We start from the raw sequence: 27927 nt of genomic DNA, 5'->3' as shown, positions 1-27927 counted from the left end.
CCTCCACCCTCTTGGTTTAATTCAGTTCATTCAGTACATGTTTACTGAGTCCCTACATGGGTGAATAAAACAGACAAAAGTCCTTTTATTTATGGAGCTCACATCCCAAGGAAACTAATTTTCATGCTTAAAGGCGCCATTCCTATTTATCACGCACCATGATGTCAACCACATGCCAACGTCCTCACTCGCTGGCGAACGGCCCCAGTGCTGGGGCTGAATGACGGTCATGCCTCACACTGACTTCGGGCACTCTTCGGTTTCCACATCGCGTTTAGATCCCCCGAGTTGAGACGCCACTGTCTCCCCGGGAGAACTCAGTGAAATGTGTGTGTGGAGTGGGCTCATCCGTAAGGGATGAGAGGTAGGAACGAGTGATTTCGGCCCCAGCCAATGACATTACCAGCTAGTGCTTTGAGCTTTATTAGTGACCCCACCCCAGAGGGACCCCTCGGAGAGCAGTGGCCCTCCCCCAGGTGAGCTGAGTGCCCATGCCTGCAGACACTTTGGGAGCGGAAGTGGAGGGGCTGTGGGGGGTCAGCTGCATTCCACGCCTGCGTCCTCATTGTGGTTGCAGTTGTGAGAGCCCCAGCTATTCTTGTTGCAATTCCACAGGGTCCCTTCTGTCCCTTGACATGCAACGTTATCCAGCCAGATCTGCCCAGTGCCTGGAGATACGGAAGGCGAGGAGAGAGAGGAAAGCACAATTAGGGTCAAACTTCCATTTGTGGGTAGACTGCCAATTTCCCTTGCATCCACTCAGGCCCAGGGTGCTGACAGCTGGTCTAGTCTCTCTCTCTCTTTCTCTCTCTCTCTCTCTCTTTTTTTTTTTTTTACTTTTTTTAAATGTTTATTTATTTTTGAGAAAGAGACACAGTGCGAGTGGGGGAGGGACAGAAAGAGAGAGAGAGGGAGACACAGAATCCGAAACAGGCTCCAGGTTCTGAGCTGTCAGCACACAGCCCAATGCGGGGCTCGAACTCACGAACCGTGAGATCGTGACCAGAGCCGAAGTCGGACGCTTAACCGACTAAGCCACCCAGGCACCTCTCGTCCACTCTCTTATGTTAACTCCGCTTCTATTCTGCTTTCTACCCTTTGGCAAAGGTCTCACCCAAAGATTAAATGAGATAGATTAAGATACATTATGATATTCAAGCTGTTATTAATTATTATTACTTAAGCTATGCACTGTTTGAAATTTCCTCCTAGGGGCTCCCAGTGTTTACCTCTTTCCTGCTGATTCACAGCAGCCATACCTACCTTCTTCAAATGGCCTTTTATTACCAGGCCATCCTCTGGCTGGAAAGCATTCACACATTCTTCAAAAACCCCTAACTTCTGATATAAATGATTTCAGATCAATAGCACAGGGAAAAACAGCAGGATGACAGAGTCCCCACTTACGATGGTCTGATTTATGACTTTTCAAGTTCACGATGGTTCAAGAGTGACCCACGTTCAGTAGAAATCATACTTGAGAATTGTGAATTGTGATCTTTTCCTAGGCTAGAGACATGCGGGGCGGTGCTCTTGGGGTGCGGGCCAGCACGAGCTCTCAGTCAGCTAGGCGACCACGAGAGTCAACAACCGATAGACTTAGAGCCCTTCAGTACCCAGATGGCCATTCCGTTCATCACTTTCAGTATGGTAGTCAATCAATTACAGGGACAAGTTGACAACATGATAAGTAGGTTTCGTGTTAAATAATTCTGCCCAACTGTGGGCTCCTGTAAGTGTTCTGAGTATGCTTAAGGTAGATGAGGCTAGGCTATGATGTGTAGGTGAGGTGTATTAGTTGCATTTTGTGCACAATGTTTTCAAATTAGGATGAGTGTGTTGAGATGTAACCTCATCGTAAATCGAAGAAGATGTGTATTCAGTTATAGTAATTTATACTACAGTGTGGCCATCTATATAAGGGTAATCTACATGAGGAAAATATATCCTTTAAAGTAGTGTCACAATCCAACTGGAACTCAGATTAAAAAGCAGGTGGGTGCTGGGGCAGCCGGGGGTCTCAGTCAGTTGAGCGTCCGACTTCGGCTCAGGTCATGATCTCATGTGGGTTCGAGCCCCTCGTCGGGCTCTGTGCTGACAGCTCAGAAACTAAAGCCTGCTTCAGAGCCTGTCTTGCTCGCTCTCTGCTCCTCCCCCATTCACGATCCCTCTCTCTCTCAAAAAATGAATAAACATTAAAAAAGAGAGGAGGCATTTTGGAGTAGAGTAAGGGCAGAGAGTATTTAGAAGTGTGGGCAGGAGAAGCCAGCCTAGTGTCCCTGCCAGGTCAGCTCTTGTGGCCAAAGAAATGATCTCAGCCTGGGGTCTTCACTCCTTTGTTGAAAGTTTGGACCTTTTGCTGAAAGACACAGGACATCTTTCCAAAATGAACTTTAGGAAGTCCCTGCCCCAATTTATTTTCTCTTCCTTTTGCACCTTCTCCTTAAAGACGGTCACAATATGGAATGTCCTCGTGTCTAGTTCCCAGAAGACTGAGAGGAACCCCCGCGTTTGCCCGTCCTGCAACTTCTCTGTCCTTCTGGGGCCAGCGCCTCAGCTGGCCTTCAGAGAGCCATGCCTCGGCCACGGAGCGACCTGGCTTCAGGGAGGCGCAGACCGCGATCCAGGCCAGGTCAGCCAGAGCCCCGACCAAGACTTTGCCGTCACTGTTGCAAAAGACAAGTCCTCTCTCTCCTGGGGCCGCCAACCTGGAAGGCTGGCAGCCAGGGGCACTTTTCAGATGCTTAAGCCAATCCCTCTCTTTTAACCCAAACTCGCTGAGTCACTTGCAACCGAAGGGAAGGCCTCAAGGAAAGACGCACTCACCAGGTGCCATATTGACAAGGGCCCTTCCCCTGGAGTAGCCCAGCATGCGGCAGAAGACAGTGGCATCTGAATGGTCCCAGTCGTCGTCACAAATTGTCCCCCAGATGCCGTTATAGTAAACTTCAGCCCGGCCTCGGCTGCTAGTGCCGATAATCCTGACGGACACCATGGATTCACCTGGGTGAAAGACATACATGGGAGAGGTGAGGAGAGCAGTCTAGGGCTTTGCATGGATGTGTGCTCTGCCTGTCCGTTCTTGGAAGCTCTGTCGTTAGGGAAGAGCCAGCCCCCCGCTTGGCCGTCACCAGAGCAGGGAAGATCCCACATACGGCACAGGTACAACCCGGCCGGCAGCCTCCATGCACCTGCAGCTGGCCTGGCCTGGCCTTGTGGGGAGAAGAAAAGGAAAAGTTGAGGGGGTAACGGGAGGGAGGGAGAGAAGGGAGGGGGAGACAAAGGGAAGGGGGGAAGAAGAGAGAAAGAGAAGGAGTCGGGGGGAGAGGACGGGAGCTGTGGCTCTCCGCCATGGGCAGGCCTAGCCGAGGGATAAGCCTGTTAGCTTTTCCCAAACCGACGGATTTCTCCGAGAACCAGGGCCTCTCCCCACCGCACCTGCAGTTTTCAAGTGCAGAGTTTCCTCTAAACCACAAATTAAAGAGACTAGAAATAGTGATTACCTTTTTGACCTTTTTGTCCCTGTATTCCTTGCTGTCCAGAGGATCCTGTCACAAGGACAAAAAAAAAAAGCCCCCCCCCCAACACACACAATTTGAAGGAAACCAAGAAGCCAGGATCCCCTCACCCCTCTTTGCCAGCAGTGGAGGAGGGTGAGGAGGTCAGATGGTCTCCTGCAGTTTTGCAGGTGACCTGGCATCATGAGGGCTGGATGGACCACGGGCACCCATGGTTGAGCCAGACGAAATAAGCTTACAATACAGCATGAAGGATTTGAGCTCGACCAGAGAGGAGCATTTAACAGGGGAGAAACATGTGACCCCATCATGTGACATGTGGGAAGTACATGTGACAGACAGGGGAGGCATCTCCTTTGTGGAAAGGTGCAGCGGCCGGGGCATTGGCTGGGCGTGAACGCGTCAAATGTTCACATGTATGCCTCTCTGAAACGCCCACAACGTGCCTTCTTCACTTCTGTGTGCTCAGGGCCAAGGGCAATCCCAGCACAGAACTTGTCCGGGGTGGAGGGGGGGAAGCCAGTAAACCTCTACACCTCTGGTTCTGGAAACTCCCAAACCCCTGACAACAGGGACTCTCCTCAGAACCCACAAATCAGAGACCGAGGCCTGACCTTTCACTCCTGGCTCTCCCTTTTGGCCTTTTAGTCCCGGTGCACCCCTGAGGCCTGCCAGGCCTGGGCTTCCCTGGCTTCCCTTCATGCCTGCAGGGCCTGGAGAGGAGAGAAACCATGTTAGTCAGATGCTTCGCTCTGCTTTCCGAGGGGGGCCAAGGGCCTTGGTCCTCAATGACTGAGTTGTCCTCGACTACCACGTTTCCCACCTCCGTGAATGGGCTGCTAGGATGTTCAGCCCGTGTCTTTGGTCCACCTTGGAGGGACAGTAGGGTGCAGGGTGTTGTTCTGATCTCCCCACTGACTCTCCTACGAATGCCGGCTGGGAACACACAGGTAAAAACAGCGGACGGGATCCTGGAGGGCCTCACTGAGCGACATAATTGTGTGGAAGGTGTGGCCATTCTGAGAGAACTTGCCGTCGTGTTTCTAGGTCTCGAGTTCTCCTTTAGTAAGTTCAAACAGGAACCGAATACCCAGATCATGAGGCAGAAAGAGGGTTCAAGAGATGTGTCTGAGAAGTTTTGCGTTGGCGCCCGTTGGGGTGGGGGCTGTGGAGAAGGCTAGAAGCGAGTGCTCTGTGGGAAGTGCCATGCGCAGTGACCGACCACGCGCTTGGGCTTGGGAGGTGATCATAATAGGCTAGCGGACAGCAGCAGGAGGAGGGGAGGAGCTTGAGGGGCCAAAGGGAAGACAGAGATGGACCAGCGCAGGTACGGGGAAGCAGATGAGGCCTCGCAGCCCACTGGGGAGGTGGAGAGGAAGGCCGCACAGCTCCATGGTGGCCACACGGCCTGAAGCCACCAGCCGGCCCCGGCTCTCCAGGCTCTTCTTCACCCCTTCTCTACCCTCAGTGCGGCCCCTCTCCCTACCCGCCCAGGTCACTGAGTTCTGTCGCTCTCCAGGTTTTCCAGGGGCAGGAATCTGAAACTTGAAGGACAGAGTCCTGGAGTGTTAGCATCAAACAGGCTTGGACTCTAGCCCCTTTGGGGGAAGGTCACAGCAGCATGTTCAAAGTCAACAAAACCTGTCCTCCAAGCACGAGGTTTTCCAGACATCATTCTGAGAAATTAAAATGAAGCTGGCCCTTTACCTGGAAATCCTGATTCTCCTTTTGTTCCTTTCTGTCCTTGAAGTCCTAAGATCGAAATACAAAAAAGAGGGGAAGATAATAAAACTTAGATATTAGACACTTTTAATCTTAGACAACCTCTACCTTTTGTCTGATTAATGCAGACGGAAAGATACATTGGTTCTCCACGATTGTTTAAAGCCTCCTGAGCAGAGCATAAAAGGAGACAGACTGCAGATAAATGGGGACACGTGTTGGGGACAAATAGAGATGGAGTGGAGGAAAGTCTGCGTTAGACAGACAGACAGACTCTGGATTTACTGGCTGGCCTTCTTTGTCCGATTATAACCTGACTTGATGGCTAACTCTAATCCCGTTTCTTCCTGATGCATTTGATTGGAAAGAAGTTGAGGGATATTTTGAAAACAAAGCTCTCTTTATTTCCAAAAGCCTGTGGAGGGGACTCACTGGCCGCCAGGAGTGCTTGGGGGCTCTCACCCATAGTAGATGCCCCACAGAATTTGTGGGTTCATTTCATTGTGGCCCTAATGTGGCTAAAGATTTATGTGGCTAAAGGGTCTCGTGTCCAGAAGATGGAAAAATTATCACTGCAATCATTGGTGATGATCGTATTTGTGGTTCTAATGTGAAAGATCCTTCCTTCCCCCCTCCTTTCCTCCCTCCCTCCTTTCCTTCCTTCCTTCCTTCCTTCCACCCACTCACCCCGTTATTCACTGACTCATGGAAGGCCCACTGTCCCCAGCACCATGCTGGGTCACAGGGAGATAATACTTTGTTGGTTTAGCAACATTGTGGTTTCCTTTTTTTTTTTGTATAAACTTTTTTTTAAGTTTATTTATTTTAAGAGAGAGAGAGAGCAAGCCAGCGGGGGAGAGGCAGAGAGAGAGAGGGAGAGCATGAGAATCCCAAGCAGACTCCATGCTGTCAGTGCAGAGCCGGATGAGGGGCTCAGCCCCCAAATCGTGAGATCGTGACCCGAGCTGATATCAAGAGTCGGACGCTTAACCGACTGAGCCACCCACGTGCCCTGCAACATTGTGGTTTCTGGATTTTAAGTGCCTGTACCAATTTGATTTCAGAGAGAGACGACTCTCCAAAACCCACAAACTTGGGGAAACGAAAGCTCAGTATTGACTGTGAAGTACCAGTTACTAGAGGGTAACCAGAGGAACACTGTGCTCACCACCACACCCTCGACTGGTGTCCTTCCCATGGCACAAGCCCACTGGTGGCAATCCCTAGCAGCCACAGGGAACTCAGTTCCCCAGCTTGCCCACGGCCTGGGGGGAGTTCCTACCTGGGGAACTTCCTGCTTCTGACTTCAATTTCTGACTTTCCTAAGCACCTACTGTGTGCTGGTCAATGGAGGGCAGGCAATGGGCCTGGCGGGCCTCTTTGGGACCCCTTTCTGGAATAATGAGCAAGGGAATTCCTGGCTCCCAGCAGCCCTTCAGATGATTCTCCTGAGGCCGGGAGCTGCCTGGAGGTAGATCAGAAGCCCCAGGAGCTCAGACCTTGGCACCACAGAGGCAGGAAGCACTGGAATGATCTGAGAGGGCAACTAGTTCAGCTCCTCGTGTTAGGGATGGGACAGAACTGAGGTTCAGGAAGCTTCTTCTAAGGGCTAAAGGAACCTCAGAGGTCAGACCCTGGCAGGCAGGCCCCAGCTCACTCCGGGGTCATTTGCTCATGCCCCAGCCCCCTTTGTGGAATGCCCCACTCCCTTCATCCCCCAGAGAACTCGGATCAAGCCTATGAAATCTGCTAAGATGTCAGATGTCCCTGACTGCAAAGCCTTCTCTGGCCTCGCCCATGGATGGCATACTTCCTTTCAAGGTGGCAAAGTGGCCAGAGTCAGAGAGCCTGGGCTTACATCCGCCTCTGTGACCTTGAGATAGGTGCTGCCCTCTGGGAACCTCACTTTCCTCCTCTGAGTCTCCTGGCTGCTTCGGGGGCCCTTGGGAGACTGAAACGGAGTCATCTGTGTCATGTGCTGAGCCTCACGTCTGGCGTGGGCTCAGTAGACCCTGTCACAGGGACCCCATGGACCCTGTTTGCACGTGTCTGTCTCCCCTCTTGGCGGGGAGTGCCTCGGACGCTGGCCCACGTGAGTTCCAGGCTCGCTGCCCAACAAGTCCCATAAATGTTTGCTGGTGACCTGAGGTCACCCAGCAGAGGTGGCAGATGCTTCCTGTCCGCTCACCTACAGCTGAATTGCATGCGTCCAGATGAGAGAGGAGAAGCCACGCTCAGAAACACGTTATTAAATAGGAAAACGGGTCATACATTGACTCTTGGCTCTTTGCATCCTAGAGGGCACCGTATTGCAAAACTCTCTACCTTAAGAGTCTGTCCCTGGAAGCAAAGTTCAGGGACCCCGGGCCTTGTGACCTCCCCTAATTGTCCCCTCCTGAAGAAGTGCCCATCTCCAGCTGTCCCCAAAGCACCAAACGACAAACACCCTGTACAGACAGGAACCATAGGGAATCCCCTCTTCTCTAGACCTATGGTCCCTGCAGCCTGACCCACCTGGCTCATTTCTCACACCCTCCTTCCCAGCCAGTCACCCCCCGGGGACTCTGTCTCTGCAGCGTCCTGCTTTCTGCCAGGCACCGCTCCAGGGGCTTCACAGACACCGCCTCATTCCGTCTTTCACCTGCCCTGCAAGGTAGTGCCATTTTCCTTCTTACAGGGGAGGAGGAAGTCCACAGTCACAGACGCTAGGTGATTTATCCAAGGTCATGCAGGGAGTGAGCGGTGAACTTGAGTTGTAACCCAGGTTTGGCCTCCCACTGGGTGCCGTAGCTCCCTGTGTCCTGTTCGCAAGGCAGCTCACACCTTCCTGAAGTTTCCCTCTCGGGCTGCCTACTTGGTACCAAAGACACTCCCGGCCCCACCGGGGGCCATCTCGTTCCCCTAAAGGAGTAGTCAAACTCGGGGTGCATCGGAATCACCAGCACAGGGCTTGCCAAACAAAGCAGCCTGTTAGGCTCTACCCCGGGATTGCTGATTCAGTGGATCGGGGGTGGGGATCTGAGACTCTGCATTTCTAGCAAGCTCCCAGGTGATTTTAATGCTGCTGGTCCAGAGGCCACACTTGGAGGAGCAAGGCCTTAATCCTTAAACTCACGGCCCACCTTCTCCAAACAGCCTTCCCGTCTCTGAGGCAAATAAATGCTGGGTTTCTCCTCTTAACCACAGCTTCCTGAGTCTTCCTGGATATTGCACACATCTCAAGCTGAGGGGACCCCAAAATATTTATTTGCAAGGTGTTTATTTAGAGAAATGACTTTCTCCCAAGAAAATCGTGTAGTTAGAAAGCACACGTCGTCTTATTGTTCAGCGCTTAGCTAGTATTTTGCCTAAAAGCTTAGGTTCCTGCTTTGAGGGGAAACTGCCAACTTCAAACCCAGAGTTATCAAACTAGCAGGGATCTGGATACTATTCTAGACGATTCCTCGCATTCCACAGGGGAAGAAACTCAGGCCCGGGGCAAGCTGGGGAGCAAGTCTCCCAACTCTGATTTAACGTAGAAATTTCCAGTACATTAGGAAACTTCCTTCAATACTTTCCTGACATACAGACTAAGTGCAGCCTGGCAGGTTGAGGATAAGTTTAATAACTGACAGATTGAGCTGTGTAGCAAGAAGGGGACCAAAAACTTGGATGCATGTAGAATTCTACAGATACCTCTGAGAAATTTAGAGGAAAATGAGAAAAGTTTTACAAGCGACAATTTAGTAATGTGATTTGGTAGAATTTAATAAGTTCTGGGGCTAACCCAGTCCTTAGATATGGCAGCTGGAATGAACTGAGAAATTATATTCACAGTATAGGGCTTAATTGCTATTATGACGAATTCTTTTTGCTTACCTTCAAAGTAAAATGTCCTAAAACACAGATGAGAAAATGGATTGCAGGTTATTTGCATTTTGGCTTTGCCTCAAGAGGAAAATCAAAGAACGTAGAAAATTCAGATGCTTGTTATATTTTAGACGGGAAGGCTGTTGAGATGCAGAACTTCTGATCCGATTGGTGTTTTGGAGCTTAAATGTTTTGGTTGCTTCTAACATCATTTTATGAGGTGGAATGATAGAAAGTGAAATGCCAATCACAAGATGAAGTAAGTTCTTCCTCGTGTCCAAACAAACTTCAAAATGGCTAAGGGATTTTGAGCTAAAATTAATTTTTGTGTGGGGTTTTTGTGTTTAGCAATTCTCCCCACTTCAAAGTCAAGTGATTTTGTAATCCTTTGAAAGCTCAAAGGTTAGAAAAAAACAGGGGCGCCTGGGTGGCTTAGGCGGTTAAGTGTCCGACCTCGGCTCAGGTCATGATCTGGTGTTTTGTGAGTTCAAGCCCCGCATCAGGCTCTGTGCTGACATCTCAGAGCTCGCAGCCTGCTTCAGATTCTGTGTCTCCCTCTCTCTCCGACCCTCCCCTGCTCGCCCTCTGCCTCTCTCAAAAATAAATAAACATCAAAGGTTAGAAAAAAACCAAGTTTGGGGAGTTTCGTAAAATGCCGTTTGGTGAATGGGTGAAGGAAAGGACCGTTAGAGAAAGTTCTGCTGAGTGATAATGCCCTACTTAATAAACTGTGCACCTTCCCTTCCCAGCAGAAGGAAAAGAATTTCCTCCTCACTGTCTTTAATCTGAGACGGCTCCTTTCTCACAAGAGGTGTCAATGAGGGGAAACATTTCACTTGGATGAGCTGGGGTGTGGTTAGTGGCTGTTCATAGCGGCAGGGGGATCTGGTGATGGGGCCAGGATTTACCCATCTGCTGTGGAATGGGAATACAGGCGATTCTGACTTCTCTGGAGTTCTACACTATGTTATTCTATGTGACAAAATCTGGAACAGCGTAACTTTGGAATCTGACTTTGGGATCAACTCCTGGATTCAGAGTATATTAACTGTAAGCCCCCCGCCTGCCTACCCCAGGAGAGGTTTTGCCTTCGGGGAGTCTTTGCTTCTCCTGCTGTAAGGTAGCGAAACTCAGGAGTGTGGGCAGGGGAACTAAGATGATGGGAGTAAATCCCAAGCACAGTGCTTGGCCCAGAGGCATTGTTAATCATAAACAGATTTATTATATATATAATATAATATATTAATATATAATAATATTATATATGTGTATATATACATATACATGTATGTACATATGTATATATGTATGTACATATACATGTATATATGTATACATATACATATATGTATATATACATACATATATGTATATATACATATATACATATAATATATTAATATATATTATATATGTATATTATATATATAATATTATATATTAATATATTATATTATATATAATATATATATAAATGTATATTATATACAATTAATGCACGATAATGGGATCTAGCTGTTACTTAGGTCAAGCGAAGGCACTATAATTTCTCTGTTTTCATCTAGGGAGGCTAGATATTCTCTTGAGAGATTAATGATTTTATTTACAAAATGGGAAATGCATTGGTTTGAAAAACTGGCTTGATAGAATCAAAACTGGACAAACACCGTAGTGCCTCCGGTCTGGGGAATACCGATGTCCTCACATGGAAAAGCATGCGTTATCTTCCATGGTGAGAAGGCCTGGCCCCTGGGTGGGAGCCCAGCCTTCCTTTTCCCACTTCAGAAATCTAACTTCTCCAAGAATTCATTAACCTCTGACCCCGGGATGGTATGGAGACCTGCCTATGGGCCGCCAGACTGTGGACCTATGGCAATTCCCTCCTGAGATGTCCATGTGGGCCATTAGCTCCTAGATCAAGACAAGCATTTGGATTTGTGTGGGAAATCTGTGCAATTTTACATAAGCTGTAATTATCACATGCGCTGCTTTGGAAACATAATCACCATGTTTACTTGGGGAGCCAGAACTAAGGAAGAACCCTTAGAATGTGCCCGGTTGGTATTCACCAGTAGGCCTGATCGATGGAAATCCCCAAAAAGGTGCTCAGCAAATATACAGGAACTTGATAATGGGGTTAAAATGATCCCCAGGCTAAGGGCCAACTGTCTCTCTGCTGTAAGGGAGGTGGGTTTGGGGGTAAATAACGAAGAGCCGTAACAGGGCCTGAGAACTTCATGTTTCCTTCTCAGAGTGGAAGAACCTGCTGGAGCCTCAGCTCTAATCTTCCCTGGACTGGGATGGAGAGAGAAGGTGTTGCTCATCAGAGCGCCTGATGGGGGGCAGGGGGCACGTTCAGGCTGCCTGGGCAGAGAGACAGCATGATGGAGTGCAGTGGGTAAGTCCATGGGCGTTGGGTCGGCCAGGTTTGGGTTCTGGCCCTGGCTGTGTCTTCTCCTGGCCCCTCGAGTCTGGGCAAGTTCCTGTGAAATCGTACTCACAAGAGTGCCGCTCCCACTGTGTTGTCACAGAAAAGCTCATTATCAAGAGGTGCTTTTACTATGTAAACCCTCCCAGGACGTGGACTACAGGGCAGAATTCCATACCCTCAGACAGTGGGAGACACAAGTTGGGGGCTGGGGAGTAGGCACAGTGTTCCCTGTGCGTAAAACCATGCTTTACCCCTAATACCCTTGCTTAGTTAAGAACCGTTGGTCTGGCAGTGGGGGAAGGGTGTGGACAGGTGGGGACAGAGACTCATTGCTTATAGCCGAGGGATAAAAGCCATCATACTATGAAGCCAAACAAAAAACTCAGGGAGAGGGCAGCCTCAGGCCCTAAATTCAGACCCCCTAAAATCTGGGACCAGGGAAGATGAAAATGTATATGATCAGGAGGAAACAGCCAACAAGTCAGGGACATCTGACCCCCACACCCAGATGGAGCCTTTCTAGAAGGTGAAACCTTGCTGGCTGCCTTCAGGTGGCATCTATATGGCATCCTGGAGCAGATCCCCTGCCCACACTGACACATAGTGCATAAACAAGAAATTGACTCCGGGGCTGGATGGACTGGAAGGGCAGTGGGTGTTATAGCGGCCTGCGCCATGGCTCCTAATAATCTTCAGAAAAACCCAGATGGTTGAAGGCCCAGAGTCCAGGGCCAGCCAGGATGTGGCCCCGCTTATCCCTCTGGCCAGAGCTCCTGACCCTCTCTCACATCTCAACCCTAAATGCCAGGGACATCAGCCTACAGAGCCCTCCCTCATTCTTCTGTGACTTTGCCTGCTCTGTTCCCGCTCTCTAGATTTCCCATCCCCTCCTCACCATGGCCAAGCTCCACTCATTCCATGAAACTCAGCTCAAGCTCTTACATCACTCCTGGACCGTGCTGCCTTTCACCACCCCTGCCAGACAGGGGACACTGTGAGACTGAAGCAGTTAGCTGAGTTAAGTCACATTTGTTTAAGGAATCAATCCATCCATCAGTCAACCACTTGATCAGCGAGCACGGAGAGGACGTGCCCCTGGTGTGGGTCTGTGCACCACTCTGCCTGAGGGCATCGGGCTGTCTAACCTGGCAGGACCTTCTGCTCGGACGGAGGATGGAGCCACGGAAGGCTGTCCACAGCCATAACCTTGAGCTGCTACCACATTCCAGGCTGCGCTTGGCTTTCTACAGGGCATTTGTCACGTCTCACTTCTCCATGCAAAAGCCCACAACACAGTGTGCCTGGCACACCCTGGCAACAGTCTGTGTGCCTGTCTCCTGCACCAGCCTGTATGTGTGAGGCCAGGAAGCAGGTCTTACGCATCACGGTGACCCAGCGCCCAACACAGTGGCCCACACTTTCTAGACCACTGTAGGCGCTCAGACTTAGGGACGCGACAAAATTGGCGTAGAGGTTCGCAAAGCAGACCGCACTGGTTTGATGCTTTGTAACCTAGACGAATTTGGCATGAAGGTTCATCCTGTAGTCACTGTGAGTTTGATTACGTGGGTCCCTCCTCCCAGCCCGAGTCCCTCTGGGACAACGTGCAGGAAGGGGTTTCTTGACACCCCCTGCCCACATTCAGAGCCCTGACCCTGGGGGCCCCCCTGCAGGTCAGCAGGAGAGAATAGAAACTACGCACACAGCCGGAAGGCAGGCCAGGGGACAATGAGGGCCAGCTGCCCTTCTCTTCTCTTTAATGGTGGAGGTTTGGTCATGGCATTGAGGCCTTTCAGGGATGCTGGGTAGAGAGAGGACAGCCCTAGGGCTCTGAGCTAAAAGGGCCCTGACAGAGGGAGGTGTCCTTAATCGGGGTGCCTCAGGGGCCAGAGCACAGGAGACTCTGTGCCTCCTTCTGGGGGGCCCCCTGAGGCAGTGCTCCTCCCTATCTACCCAGCACCCCATCCACCCCCTACCCACACCCTCCGTTACCTGAGTCCCCCTTGCTTCCCTTCATGCCGTCGGCTCCTGGCGTCCCGGGTATCCCTGGTGGTCCTGTACAACAGATGTCCGGAGAGCATGAGGGCTGGGCTCTGTGGCTCTTCAGACACCACTCCCCATGCCCACGGCAGGGCCAAGGACCTCACCTGTCAGCCCGGGGGGGCCAGTGCTGCCGGGCTCACCCTTGGCACCTGGGGATCCCGCTGCGCCCGGAGAGCCGGGAAGACCCTGCGCTCCAGGTTGTCCTGCAAGTTAAGTGACAGCTGCAAGGTTGGGGGTGGTCGGCAGAGAGCTGGCTGCCCACCCCTCGGCTCGTCTGTCTTCTCGGCTGTGACACGTGTACCTCCTACCAGCGTGCATGTTCCCTGGGCAGTTTTCCACATCTCCCTTTAGAAGCCACGAGCGAGCCCAGTTAGTAGGAGAAAAGTTACAGCCTGAGCTGTGTGTTCATCGTTACCATCACTCTGCAGTGCCTGGGGCTTGCGGACTCCCTAGGCACCCCGGTCGTGGGTGTGGGCTCCACACCCCTGCGTGGCGGACTGCGGCGAAGGTCTAAGGGGAATGCCAATCGAGCCTGTTCCTCCCAGGCGGGGCCCGGTTTTCAGAGACCCCCCACGTGCTCTGGGTTAACGCTACAATGAAACTAAAGACAGTGGAGTCGTGTCCCGGACTTGACTTTGCCCAGGGACAGTAGCAGCTCGAATGATGTCTGGATCCCCAGAGTTCTTACCTTGGTCTCCTTTCATTCCAGGAGATCCAGCCGCACCTAAAATGAAGAAGGACTTTTAGAGATTTTGTTCCCCTCTAGCTCAGCCTGCCAGAGAAAAAGGGAATATGGACAGGCCGGTGGACGGCCTCTTACCTGGGGGGCCTGGCTTCCCTGAGTCACCTTTGCTCCCCTGGGCTCCGGGGGGTCCCATGACCCCTGTATCTCCTTTCATGCCCATGTCTCCCTTGCTTCCTGAAAAACCAAGGAGTTGTGGTCAGGCACGGAGGAGGACGCAGCTGGCAGCCAGGTCCCGATGACGCTGTCCCACCCAAAATCCAAACTCAAACTCCTTGGGCTCCGCCTACCTGGTTCCCAGAAGTGGAAGATACAATGGTTGGCCTCAAGGAGCACACCATCTTGCCCCAGAGACCAGATGGAAACGCGTGAGAAATAGACGAGGTCATGGAGCCCGGCTGGCGTGCAGCCGAAGGCCCAGAAGCCAGGCTCTCAGGACCCTGGTCAGCACGCTGGTCCCCTTGGGAGGGACCACAGCCCAGGCTGAGCTAAGCGCTGCCCGGCTCATTTTAGTGTCTGCATTTGGGGAATTTTTTTTTTTCAAGCCTCCCAAACTGAAACCTGAATATTCCAGAATGCCGATCCCAAGTGCCGAGAATAGAAACGTGAAGGCATGAGTGGAGAGGAAAACATTGCAGCAGCTCGGACTCCTGCCAGTGCTCCAGCCACAGCCTTTCCTGGTGCCCAAGGTCTCAAATTTTCCACTTGTCATCAGCATTCGAGGCTTGTCCCAGCCTGTCCTCTCCTCGGTCCTCCATTGCTCCCTCCTCCTTTCTGCGGCTGCATGGCGCATATCAGTTGAGGGAGGCTCCTTGCATGGGGCCTGCCAACGTCTTCCCAGTCTGCGGGCTTGGCTCCCGAGCGGGCTGCACACCCTCGCTAGCCGTGACAGGCTGGGTCTGTTCATCAGCGGCCCCCTGGCTTGGCTGGTGTTCCTGGAGCTAGTCAAAGTCCCATCCCGGCAGTTCCCTCAGCCCTGGGACAGGCTTATTGGGATGGAATTTGGTTAAAAGGCTCCACTCCACTATCTTCCCGATATCAGAGCTGGGAGGACTCAGAGGGATAGCAGCCTTCCCTCCTGTGCGTTGGGAAAGGAGACAGAGAGGTCTGAAGCAGCGGGGGGCGGGAGGTGGGGGGGAGAGTCACGGGTCACGCGAAGCTTTCTGGTCTAAGCGTGGGGTGACGTTAGGGGCAAGGCTCAGGAAGTAGCTTCTTTCAGGTGGTTTAGATACTTGAAGGATGACTATTCCCTGATGGGAAACAAAACAATTAGAAAGAACTCGGTTCTAGCTGAGATCACTTATGGCCTCAGGGGCAAGCCCCAAAGAAGGCGATCCTTGCTCATTCAAGGTGTGCGCTTCGGCAGAAGGGACAAATGGCATTCGGCAGATGGGACTAGGAATTACTTCCCTGGAGGAATATGTTGGTGCCCGACTGCCCCGGGCCGGCCGGAACCACCGCGTTATGGGAATCCCTAGGCTGCCCGAGGATTCGGGAGCGTGCTCTGGGCCTGAGTCTGTGTGTGGCTGTGTGTGGCTATGACTGCCATGTCTCCATCAAAGGGGGCGGCCTGGGGAAGCAGGGCGTTCTCGGTGAAAGGCCCAGAGTCTAGCCCCACCAGATGAACATCAGCTGCCGTCTGGTGTCAGAACTTTGCCATCACAGCTCAAGGCAAGGTGAGGAAAACGCACCTGTCCCCTGGCCCTTCCCCAGGGACATTACCTCTTAGCGGGGACAAAGACCACAAAGCCTCAGGACCACTGGAGAGGGGCCCCTTGTGCCAGCCCTGTCTGCCAGCAGGGGCTTAGGAAAACAGCGGGTGAAAGAGACCTTGCGATCTTGGGAGAGGAAATTTGGGAAGAGGAGGGGTGGGTCAGAGTCCTGATTTCTGAAGAATTGAAACTTTCGCGTTTCCCCTCGCCAACCACAGCTTTTCCAGGCCGAGTGCAGGCAGTGGGGGGGAGGGCCACCCCGGTGTCGGGTATCTGCAAATCTGGGGCGCTGGATGAGTGTGGGAGGGAAAACAGTAGGGCGCAGACTCCACAGGCAAAAGTGCAGGCTGTCACCCCCTCCCCTGGGGCTGGAAGGGCCACCTTGAGAAAGTCTGGGCCTCCCTTTCCTGTTACATAGAGAACTATGGAGAGCAGCCTTTGGAATCACCGTCAGAGGTCAACTGTCTAACCATCCGCCGGGTGCACAGATGCCCCCCCCCTCCAACCCTCCCGGTCATCTCAGCACAGCTGGCTCTCCTGATACCTTTGATCACGGCTCCTCATTCTTCAGGATGGCTGACACCTGCCTGTAAGGGCCCTCTTCCTGAAGCGTGCACCCCAGTATCTGATAATGTGAATAATTCCTATTCGCAGGTACAGTGCCACGCATCTTCTGTCTTCTACTCCAGTTGTAACTCAATCCTTATTCAAGGTTGCTTTTATTATCCCCCTCTTACAGCTGAGTAAGTTGTGGATCAGAGAGGTCAAGTCATTTGCCCAAGGTTGCCCAGCTAGTGAGCCATACGAGGACCCAGATGTGTCTGACCTTAGAACTGAAGTCCTTCCCTTTCTACCTTAAGGGATCCCTAACATCATTCATACGGACGGTTATCATTTGTTTAGTGTTTAACCGTGTGGCAGAGAGTTTGAACACATGATCTCTAGGGACTGCCCTACAAAGTATGCATAATTTCATTATTATATATATGTTTATTTATTCCTGAGAGGGCACGAGTGGAGGAGGGGCAGGGGGGCGGGGGACGGAGGACCCGAAGCAGGCTTTGCGCTGACGGCAGCCAGCCCGATGAGGGGCTCGAACTCACAGACCGTGAGAGCGTGACCTGAGCTGAAGTTGGAGGCTCAACTTCAACAATCAGGCGCCCCTGATTATTATCATTTTAATGGCCATTCTTTTGGGAAATGAAGACACTAAGCCTCCGCTGGTTAAGTCACGTGCCTAGAGGCACACGTGGACAGGTGCAGAGCAGGGGCGACGTCAAGGCTTCTAGCCGCACGGCCCTCATCCCCGCTCTACTGTACCCCATAACCACCCGAGGGGGCTTCCAGAGGCCAAGCGACAAGGGGCGCGAAAAGTGCTCTGTCGTGGCCGGAGCCCCTGGGGCAGCGCTTCTCAGAGCGTGCCCCCCAGACTTCCGGCATCAGAATCATCCAGGCCTTTGAAACACAGACTCTTGCACTTTGAACAAGGGCCCCAAATGGTTCTGACGTAGCACCTGCTTCTAGAATCAGCCCCTTCACCCTCCCTGACAGCCAGTCTCCCCTCCTGCCCTGTGCCCACCTCACGTCCCACTGCCACCCCTCGCCGTCCTCTCCTCAGAGCTTGTCGCATGGCCTGTGTCCTCACTTGTCACCGGTTGTGCCTGGCATCACGTTGTGTCTCCCCCCGCCCATGCTACTCTCAGCTCTCCATTCCTGGCCTCTGCTCACCTGGACGGATGGGACACATGTGCTCCTGGGGGAAGCAGAGCACAGCCCTGCCCTCAGTGGGACCAAACAGACATGCTTACAGAGGGTCGGGGCCCAGCTACCCCTCAGCCCCTCCCCCACAAGCACCAACACCCCCACCAGGCCCTTACCTGGGAGGCCCAGGTCTCCTTTGTCTCCTTTAGCCCCAGGTTCGCCTTTCAGGCCAACGAGTCCCCCATCACCTTTGCTGCCCTTCTCTCCTTGCCGTCCTGGGGTGCCTGGGCAGAGAATGGCCAACAAGATGGGCTCCTGCCGCCCTCCCAAGGAGGACTCAGGAGCCGCCCACGGGCTGTTCAGCAGTGGGGCAGGAGGCATTTTGAAAAGAAAAGAAAGGGGCCTCTGGAAGAAGTCCGGGGGATGTTAGGTCATCTCTTGGGTGTCTCGATGAGGCACCGTAAGACTCCAGAGCAGAGGACTGTGGGAGGGCACTGACCCCCTGGGGCTGTGGGTGGGGATGTGGGGAGGGGGGACCCGGGCAACGGGCTCAGCACCTCAGCCAAGGCAGGGCTGAGCCCAGGCAGGGGAAACATGCGTTACCAGGGGCTCCTTGTTTCCCTGGAGCGCCGCTGGGTCCTTGGAGGCCTGCGGAGAAGGAAAGAAGAATTAGTCACAGTGTTCCAGGCTCTTCCATCAGCTGACGTTCTAGAGCCTGTAGGAGGGGGCGAGGGCCCAGCACGAGGGGAAGGAAGGGCTTCAGTCTGTCTCATTCTCTGTCTCTCACACACACACAGACACCCCAACAGTATCAACATTCACCCTTCACAACAGCAAGAAAAAGAGAGATTGAGAGAGAGAGAGAGGAAAGAAAAGGCTGAGTTGTTAGACACAAGGGTGTAAATGAGCCAGGCCCCTGCCTCCTGACTCCCCCCACCCGCGCACTCACCCAGCCCCTGCCCACCTGCCTCTCCCTTGATTCCAGGCGGGCCTTGGAGTCCTGGGAGGCCTGGAAAGGAAAAGGAATTCAGAACGTGGCCTGGACAAGGAGGAGAAAAAGGATTACGGGGCTAGTAGACAGACGCTCGTATCTGCCGCTCCCTGGCATGCCTCGGTCCCCTCAGTCCCCCTCTCAGCCGGTGGCCTTGGCAGGCCAGGGATGCCAGACATGCCCTGGGCCCCTTTTGACCTGGAAGACCTGAAGAAGAGGGGCACAGACACCAAGGGGCCAACCCACGAGGTGGGGTGACAAGGCCACTTATCACACCTTTATGTATTCAACGAACTGTCGCTGAGCACCGAGAACGGGCCAAACGGTGTGGGCAAGAAAAGGAAAGGCAGGGCTCCTTCCTACAAGAAGCTCAGGGCCTAACAGGCGAAACGCAGTCGTATCGATGACGTCACCCGAGGGAGGCTGCGTCACACAGACCTCGTGCGAATCTCTCCCTCATTTTGAGCCTCAGCTTGATCGTCAGTGAAATGGGGCTAATATGCCAGCTTTGCAGGGCTGTCCCGGAGGCAGGCTCTGGATAAACGGAACCTGCTTTTGCTGCACCTTGCGCGCGGTTCTGTCCCTTTCCCAGGGCTGTGTTGCAGGCTGGAGATGCACAGCACCCCGGGAGCGCGGGACGTCCTGTCCTAGTCCGTTCGGGTTGCTATAGCAAAACACCGCAGGGCGGGTGGCTTTGAAACGACAGACATTCATTTCTCCCTGTCCTGCAGGTGGGAAGCACAAGGTCCTATATCCAAGAGCTGGTGTGGTCGGGTTCTGGAGAGGGCCCTCTTCTGGGTTGCAGACCACTAACTTCTCACTGTGTCCTCACGCGACAGTGGGGAGCTGAGGGAGCTCGTTGGGGTCCCTTTGATAAGGGCACGGATCCCATTCAGGAGGGCCCTGCCTTCAGGACTGAATCCCCTTCTAAAGACCCCACCTCCTAACACTGTCGCTTCAGATGTTAGGTTTTCAACGTATGAATTTTCATGAGAGAAAAACACTCAGGCTGTGGCTCGTCCCCCACATCTCCACGAGGGGGGTGACTTTCTGAGAGGCGTGGCTTTTCCTGAACTCACACATGTGGAGAGAGGCCGGCAGATTCCAGGTCTCCCGATGGCAAAGCCTATCCCCGTGTCAGGGCACCACGATGACAAGGCCTCTTACATGCTTTCTACTTCAGGGTAGAACCCCAGTCTGATTGGTGGGACCCATGATGCCATATCTCTCCTACGTGCACAAGACGGGGGGTGGGGCGGGCAGAAGCAAGGAAGGAGAGCAAGGGACTAGGGTCTCTCTCACACAAATCTCAGGGAAGAGCACTGGAGAATCAGTTCAGGCTCTGACCGCTGGCCCCCACTGACCAGCCTTTCACACGGCCTAGCCCGTTTTCCCATGTCACATGGGAATGCCGCCACCTGCCTCACAGGGTCCTCGGGGGACCATATGGGGTCATGGGACACGGTAAAAACCCAGGGAAAGTGAGCTTTGGCTATACTTACCAGCCAAAGGAAAGAGGCAAGAACTCCAGAGACCCTGCGAGTACAGGGCTCAAGGCCAGAGGCTCCGGCCCCTGGCCCTTTAAGAGTAGTGCCCCACTTGTTGATAGGACAGGTCCAGTCCCTCAGGGGAATTTTCGAGGCGAGTCCCTAGGATCCTATGCCCGTCAGTATGGCTCCTTCCCACCACAGGCTACACAGGCTGTACCAGCTCTGCTGCGGTGGCCTGGCCCCCGGGGCGGGAACGGGACTCAGGCTGCGGAGTCCGACTCTGCCCCTCCAACTTTGCCTGAGTTAGCCTGAGTAAGTCAACGTCCCTCTGAGCCTGCTTCCTCATCTGTGAAACGGGGGTAATAGCAGCAGCCACTTGGGGTTAGCATGAGGAGTCAACCAAAATACGTAGCTAGGGGTGCCCCCTTCACCTCCCCTGACCCAGGCCGGCCTCGTCCCCGCCGCTCCTAGCCTGTCTTCCACCTCTGCTCCTCTGGTTCTTGCACTCCAGCACGTGGGTCTGCCTTCTTTGCCTTCCTACGCTCACCAAACCCCCTTCCTACCTCAGGGCCTTTGCACATGTGGGTCTCTGTCTGGAACCCATATTTCCTGACACCTTCTGCTCATACCCAGGTCAAGGCCGCTAGGTCTCTCTGGGAAACCCCTTCACGTGCCGGGGTTAGGCCCTTTCTGTGCCCTCCTTACCTAGGGAGTTGTCCCAGTCTATCAGAGCAGAAGGGGCTGGAACCAAATCATGCTTCCCTGGGGGCAGGGGTTCTGTCTGTCTTTTTATGTCTGCGTTCCCAGTGGCTGGACGTTGCCTGGTCCTTAAGAGGCTTTCAGTAAATATTTGTTGGAAAGTCCGGAACACACAGGGGAGGGAAAGAGGTGTGGGTGGGTTCCACATCACCCTTTCCCCAAACTTGACTTAGGTGCAGCTCCCCTCTCCATCCCCGCTGTTCTGGAAGCTTGGGCCAGAGTGCAGTTTCTCGGCAGGCTGCCTCAGGGCCAAACCGGTCATCCTGAGCCCTGCACCCAAACGTCCTCTGGGATCCACCTATTGGTCACCAGGGGCCTTTGCAGGAAAATGTGCCTTTGGGGAGCCCTAGCCAGGCGAAGCAGGCCATGGGGGAGGGGAGAGAGATTGCAGCCTCCCCTGGGTGGGCCAGGGTGGTGGGGGACGCTGGGAAGGTACTGGTGGTGGGGGCGTTGCTGAGCTCCAGCTGCTAGAATCAGTTTCCAGCCTCTGGTTTCTGGGCTCCAGAAGAGAGAGAAAGACAGGGACAAAGAGGTAGTCAGGGACAGAGAGAGGCTTCAAGAGACATGGAGAGAGAGTACTGGAGATTATATACATACATACACGTACAGAATCTTCCTTGACTCACAGTGGGCTTAGGTCCCGATACACACAACATAAACTGAAAATATGCTAAGTCGAAAATGCATTTAATGCACCTAAACATTAATGCCCGTGACAGCTCAATCTCACCCACCGTAAACATGCTCGGAACACTGACATCAGCCTACAGTTGGGCAAAGTCATCTCACGCAAGCCCACTTTATAACACGGTGTCGGCCCTGTCATGTAACTTCCTGACTAGTGTACTGAAAGTGAGGGTCAGGATGGCTGTCTGGGGACAGAGTGGTTGTCAGCGGCGTGGTTGTTTGCGACCAGGAGCTGCCCCGCCCAGCTTCGCGAGAGAGCGTCGTCCTGCCTGTCGCTAGCCAGGAAAAGATCCAAATTCAAAATTCAAGGTACAGTACCTGCTGAATGTGTATCACTTTGGCACCGTGGTAAAGTTAAGAAATCGTAACTGGAGCCACTGTATGTCAGCGACTGTGTATACGTTCACACAGAGAGAGAGACGGAGACAGAGGGACAGAAGGGAGGACGCTCTCCACCCTGAGGGTGAGCTGGGCTCTGTGTCTTGTTCCTGGAGCACTGGGCCTGGGGCGGGTGATGGAGCAGATTTTAAACGTCAGACTAAACCCACTGGGTTGACAAGAGGTGTAAGCCCCCATCATGTTGGCTACGGCGGTAGAAGCTGTTGGAACAGCATCTCCTTGGAAGGGAGGAGACGACGTTCAATCAGGCCGGGACTGCCCCGGAATTAGCGCATTCAATCTGCCCCAGAAAATAACAAAGCAAATAGTAACAACAGATAACAGCAACGACACTATCGAATGCTTCCTCTGAGCTGGGCCTTGGACTAAGCATGTTTACCTTCATCATTTTAATTCTCGCACCAATCCCGGGAGGTCCTGGGATTATCCCCTGCTGCGAGGGGAGAACACAGAACTCAGAAATGTTAAGTGACTGGTTCAAGGCCACCCAGCTCCAGAGGGAGCCACTGTTTGTCCCGGTGTGATAGTCACACAGTGCACACTCAAAACTCTGCTGCCTCAAAACTCTTCCTGGCCAGCAGGGGCGCCCAGGTGGCTCAAATAGTTAAGTGTCTGACTCTTGGTTTCGGCTCAAGTCATGATCTCACGGTTCGTGGGTTCAAGCCCCGCATCCGGCTCTGCACTGGTGGTACAGAGCCTGCTTGGAATTCTCTCTCTCCCTTTCTCCCCTGTGCGCACGCGCGAGCTCTCTCTCTCTCTCTCTCTTTCTCTCAATCTCTCTATCAAAAATAAATAAATAAACATTAAAAAATAAACAACACAACTCTTCCTGGCCAGCAGCGTGATCTGGGCCATATGTGAAAGATTCTGAAGCCAAGGAGTTTTGTCCCAAGAAGGCTGTGTACCCTTATCTTCCGGGTGGAATTTCAACCACTCAGGTGACAGAAAGGAGTAGGACGTGAATGAAGCGTGTGCACACGTGTGCAACGAAACCCGAGTGTGTTCAAGGAGAAAGAGAAAGCAGCCGAGGGGGTTGTCCTCAGAGAGCACTTGCCATTGTCAGACATTCGTGGCCCGCCACTTCCCATGAATCTTCCAGCATCCCTATGGAGTGAGCCCAATTGTCTCCCTTAGTTTTGACACCAGTGAGTGGCTGAGGGTCCAGAAAAGTTAAGTACCTGGCCCCAAGTCACACAGCTGGTAAGCAGCAGACCTGGGATTAGAGGCTGCCCCTCCCGTTACGGTCCACCCCTTCCCCCATGTCATTACGGTGCTCTAGGAGACGCGAGTTGTGCGGCCCTGTCAACAATCACGGCAAGGTGGGGAGACGAGCTAGGTGTTGGGTAATCAGCCCTGGAATCAGTGCTTATGGGAGACAGAGGGGGAGTCCTGCATGGGCAGCAGGGACGCCAGGAGGAGAAGGAGCAGGGGGGATGCACGTAGGTTGGCCTCGGAAGATGGCTTAGAATCGGCTGGGCGCGGTGGAGGGAGAGGTCACTTCTCATTTCAGGCAAGGAGCAGGGTAGAGGCCCAGAGGCTGGGAGTCCCAGCACGGTCAGGGAACAGAGAACAGACCCGACTGAGGACCAGTGAGTTTGTAGGGGGGCTCTGGAGGCCAGTGGGAGGTAAGCTGGGGTTGAGGCCCAGAAAAGCACAGGCCCAGGAGCCCCTGGGGGAAGGCTGTGGGGAGCGGGCGACGTGGGTCAGAGCGGAAACGAACGTACCTGGAGCGCCTCGTTCCCCTTTGATCCCGAACAGCTCTGCAAGGGGAGAAGAGAGGGTTGTAGGCTGGGCCGGGCGGGTGCACCCAGCTCAGAGCTGGAAGGCTGTGTGCCCTTGGGGCTGAGGATCAGGGGCTTCAGGCAAACGGGGATTTGGACAACAGGGGCCCAACGCTCGGGTATTTTCCAGGAATGAATGTTTTCGAGAAAGCCGGATGTTTGGTTGCAGGTAGTGGTCTGCACCGGAGAGCTGTGGATCCCTGGGAGCTGCAGAAGTGTGGAGAGAAGGTTGAGACCCCCGGAGTCTCCCCTGTGTGGTCAGAAGACCTTGGAGCCAAACCCACGAAGGAAGAGCCTCAGGTTAAAGGCAGGGCCCCTCGTGTGGATCACCACCTTTGTATGTCAATGAAGAGAGGGCTGGTCCCGGTGTCTGAGCGGCTAAGCCTGGACTCCACCCATCTACCACGGCTGTCACCTCTCCTCACATCAGGGCTCGGCCTCTGTCTGCGCTCACGACGCAGCCTCGGAGGGATTTGCCCACCTGGACCCTGAGTCCTTTCAGCATGTGCTCCCCTGGGCACAGAACCACCGTCATGGAATCAGCCCCCAAGGCTGTCTCTGGAGACAGAAGAGCCGGAGCTCCAGGCCACAGTGTGAACGCTGCAAACAGATCACACCTAGGAGCCGGTTTGGCCCAGATCAGCTCTTCCTGCGTGGGCACAGCCAGAGGGTGGCAGGTGCAGTGGCGGACAGCCTCGCCTGGCCCAGGGAAGACCGAGGGAAGGCGGAGGGCACTGGCATCTCCACCGTCCACTCTGTTTTCTCCCGTGCGCAGCCCTATCTTCCAAGCCACCACACTTCCCCAGCAGGCCCACTGCCCCCTCCCTCCAGGGTTCCCACGTGACCTGGACCAGCTTGGTGCCTTCCGTGATGCTCTCTTCAGCCACGAGCCAGTATTAGTTGGCTGCACGGGAGTGGTCTTGGGAATCGTCCCAGGCTCTGTGTTTTACCCACCTTCCCAAACATTCTAGATCCATCTGTGGGCTTTGTGACTAAGACCTGGCCTTGGGCCGATTGCTCTGGTCCCTGGCTCTCGGAGGTCATACTCTGCTTGGATAGGGCACTTGCACCCTAGGCTCTTGACCCACTGTCTGCAGCCCCCGATGGGGCTGTAACCTCATGCCCGTCCATTTGGCTCTCACCCCTTGTCTTGGGCCCCAGGGTCTCATACTCTGGGTTCTGGAATGCTCTCTTTGCCGGGGAAGGACTTTCAGGCCCAAAGATCCCCTTACCCATGAGCCAGCAGCCCCTACTTTCCATCCTCTGAAGGGTCCCTGTGCAAGGGGAGGGGGCCAAACCTGGGTTTCGAGTGAAGTTGTCCACTTTCCGCAGCAGATGCTCCTGCCTGGTGCGGACCTGGGTGATCTGGGCCTGTAAGACTTGTAGCCCCAGCGTGCCCCCAGGGAGGTGCGGGATGGGCATTGACTGGAGCAGAGAGAAGGACGGGTTGTCCTCGGCGCCCAGCGTTCCATTGGCGAAGTGCATCTCCAGGGCCCAGAGCCGCTCCTGAAGATTCAGAACTGGACACCCCACCCCCACCCCACAACACTCTCTTAGGGACCTCATTAAAGCCCCGGGCATGTGAGCATGTCCCTGACATTCCTGTGTCATATGTGCATGGCTTCTGTGGGTCCTGAATACTAAACACACATGTCATGTGTTATGAGGACCTAACGTGAGCACAGAGCTCTTTCCGTACCTTGCACATGTGTGCTTTATACCGGGCATGACGTTACACATCATAGAATATTCCTGCGTGGCCTAGGGATGTACCCACAGCATCGCGATCAACCTTCAGCCTTCCTGGATACTCTGGGTGTGAACGTATGATGACTAATGTACTGGTGTGATCTAATCATGTGTGACCTTAATATGCGAGTGACACATGTTTATGACAGCTGAGCACACGATGTTCTTGCATGACTTCTGTGTCTGCGGGTGGAATTGCTTCATGACCTTAACATTTGGACTGGGGACACTTTGAAAGTAAGATCATGTTAAAATGAACAACCGGGGGTCCCCCGGGGGGCTCAGTCGATGAAGCGTCCGACTTCCGCTCAGGCCATGATCTCGCGGTTCATGAGTTTGAGCCCGGCATGGGGCTGTGTGCTGACAGCTTGGAGTCTGGAGCCTGTTTTGGATTCTGTGTCTCTCTCTCTCTCTCTCTCTGATCCTCCCAACTCACGCTCTGTCTCTCTCTCTTTCTCAAAAATAAATAAAAACATTTAAAAAATTTAAAAAATAATAAAAATAAAATGAACAATCCGCTCAATAGAGCCCTTTCGCACCCAGACGCTGGGGATCCTTGATGAAAGACACACATGACATCCTGGGTGAAGTTATCGCACTGTTCACCGCTCTAGACACACATAGGTTCACATGTGCTTTCTCTCTCTATCAATATGTCTCTGTCTCTTTCTCTCATACATACACACACACACACACACACACACACATACACACACACTCCTCCCTGGCCACTCCCCACCCCCTCCATCAATGTAGCTGCCCAGAGACTAAGAACTCTCTCTCCACAGGTGACCCCAGGGCTCTTCGCTCAAACCTGAGCCCTTTGTCAGCCCAGGAAGCACCAGACAGCACCAGATCTCTTTACCTTTTACCACCAGCAGCCCGGCACCTGCGGTGAGGAGAACCAGGTAGATGGCCACCATGACCATGAAGCAGTTAACCGTCTTTCTCTTCCTGGACTTCGGATCTGAAACACAACCCCGGTAGAAGGTGGCTATTGTAGAAGGCAGAGAACAGGGAGCCCCAAACTGCATCCGATTCCCCTCTGTGTGAGGGGAGGGTAAAGACCGTGAGGTCTTTACCCCGTGAGGTCGAGGGTAAAGACACAATGTCTCACTACCCCCAAGTCTTCCCCCGATCCTCCTCTTCCCACAAACCAGGAAATGCTATCATCGGTCACTCACTGGTGTGCTGGGCACACAAACACCCATGCCACACGTCATCAGTTGGAAGAGTGCAGTCCTTAAACCAGGCTCACTGCCAAAGCCCCTTCCAGTGCCTGGAAGTAGAGGGCTCTCAAGAGACGTTCGGCGGATGAATTAATGAGTGAACATACTTAAATTTCAAAACTTTGGGAGGAGGATGCTTGTTGCCTCTTTATAAACTGTGGGTGAGGTTCGGAGAAGTTGAAAAACCTATCAGGTCGTGAGATGCAGATCTGGAAATCAGGTTCAGGCTTTGGCTTCTTTGTCTTTAGATTATGTAATTATAAAAACACAACCTGCTTAATATAATTTATCAAACAATATAGAGAGCATTGCAAAGGTTAATGATCTTGTCATCAGGGACTTCAGGGGACCTGAGTTCCTTGGCGTCCTAACCCACTGACATAAGCTTTGCTGGCGTTCTGGGGTGTGGCCTTCGTCCTGCTTATTCGTGGAAACTGACAAACCCGTACCCTGCTGAATGGACTTGTTTTTTCTTTCGATTTTACCCAGATGACGTCATATTACATATAATACAGCACGTTGCTTTCTGCAATGAGTGATTTTCTACGGACATTCCTCCAGTCTTTTGTTTGTTTGTCTTTTGTCTTTTTGTAGAGAGAGATTGGGCCATTCTTTTAACAGCTGCCTGATATTCCTTAAAGACAAGAGCCACAATTCCTGCAGATAACGTCCCCTTTGACAAGCTGTTTCCAGTCTGGGGTGTTACAAAAGGAGGCCACGGTGGTTCTAACTCCAGTGTTTTCCCCATTCCACCTGTCTCCCCACTTTGGGGCATCCAAAGGTGGGGAGCCGGCCTACTCGGTGCCAGGCACTGTCCTCTATCATCTCTAATGCTTCCCGCAATCCTGCAAGGTAGGTGTGATTATCCCTTTGTACAGACCTGGTGTTCAGAGAAGTTAGGGCAACACAACAGGCATGTGTCCCTGGGTCTGTCTAACCCCAAGGCCTGAGCTTCCCTCATCAACCTACACTGACAGTCACCCTTGGAAAAATGCATTTGCAATGAACTCCAAGGGCAGGTGTGAGGGCAAAAGGGATCATAGGTGAGCCTCCCAGGGGAGGGAGGCAGGGGTGGTGAACACATTTTTTTTTTTTTTTTTTTTGCTTTGTGGTAGGTGACGGTG

At 53.1% G+C, this 27927-nt stretch overlaps 1 protein-coding gene across 1 annotated transcript in view; it reads right to left on the bottom strand.

Moving 5' to 3' along the window:
* Positions 1-399: 399 nt before the first annotated feature.
* MARCO (macrophage receptor with collagenous structure) overlaps positions 400-27927 on the bottom strand; it is a 40010-nt gene continuing 12482 nt past the window's right edge. Inside the window, exons 2-16 of the mRNA XM_019469331.2 lie at positions 26440-26541; positions 25124-25345; positions 23769-23804; positions 18683-18727; positions 18322-18366; positions 17895-18002; positions 14384-14482; positions 14252-14287; positions 13668-13766; positions 13513-13575; positions 5226-5270; positions 4133-4231; positions 3504-3548; positions 2827-3003; positions 400-668 (exon numbers count right to left, since the gene is read on the bottom strand). Coding sequence (XP_019324876.2) covers positions 538-668; positions 2827-3003; positions 3504-3548; positions 4133-4231; positions 5226-5270; positions 13513-13575; positions 13668-13766; positions 14252-14287; positions 14384-14482; positions 17895-18002; positions 18322-18366; positions 18683-18727; positions 23769-23804; positions 25124-25345; positions 26440-26541 — 1352 coding nt within the window. The 3' untranslated portion in view covers positions 400-537. The remainder of the gene's footprint in view (positions 669-2826; positions 3004-3503; positions 3549-4132; positions 4232-5225; positions 5271-13512; positions 13576-13667; positions 13767-14251; positions 14288-14383; positions 14483-17894; positions 18003-18321; positions 18367-18682; positions 18728-23768; positions 23805-25123; positions 25346-26439; positions 26542-27927) is intronic.

This window comes from Panthera pardus, unplaced genomic scaffold (assembly GCF_024362965.1).
Source record: "Panthera pardus isolate Hobbes unplaced genomic scaffold, ASM2436296v1 HiC_scaffold_10, whole genome shotgun sequence".
Taxonomy (NCBI): Eukaryota; Metazoa; Chordata; class Mammalia; order Carnivora; family Felidae; genus Panthera; species Panthera pardus.
The sequence above is the reverse complement of the archived record's forward strand: the minus strand, read 5'-3'. Positions and strand labels throughout refer to the sequence as shown.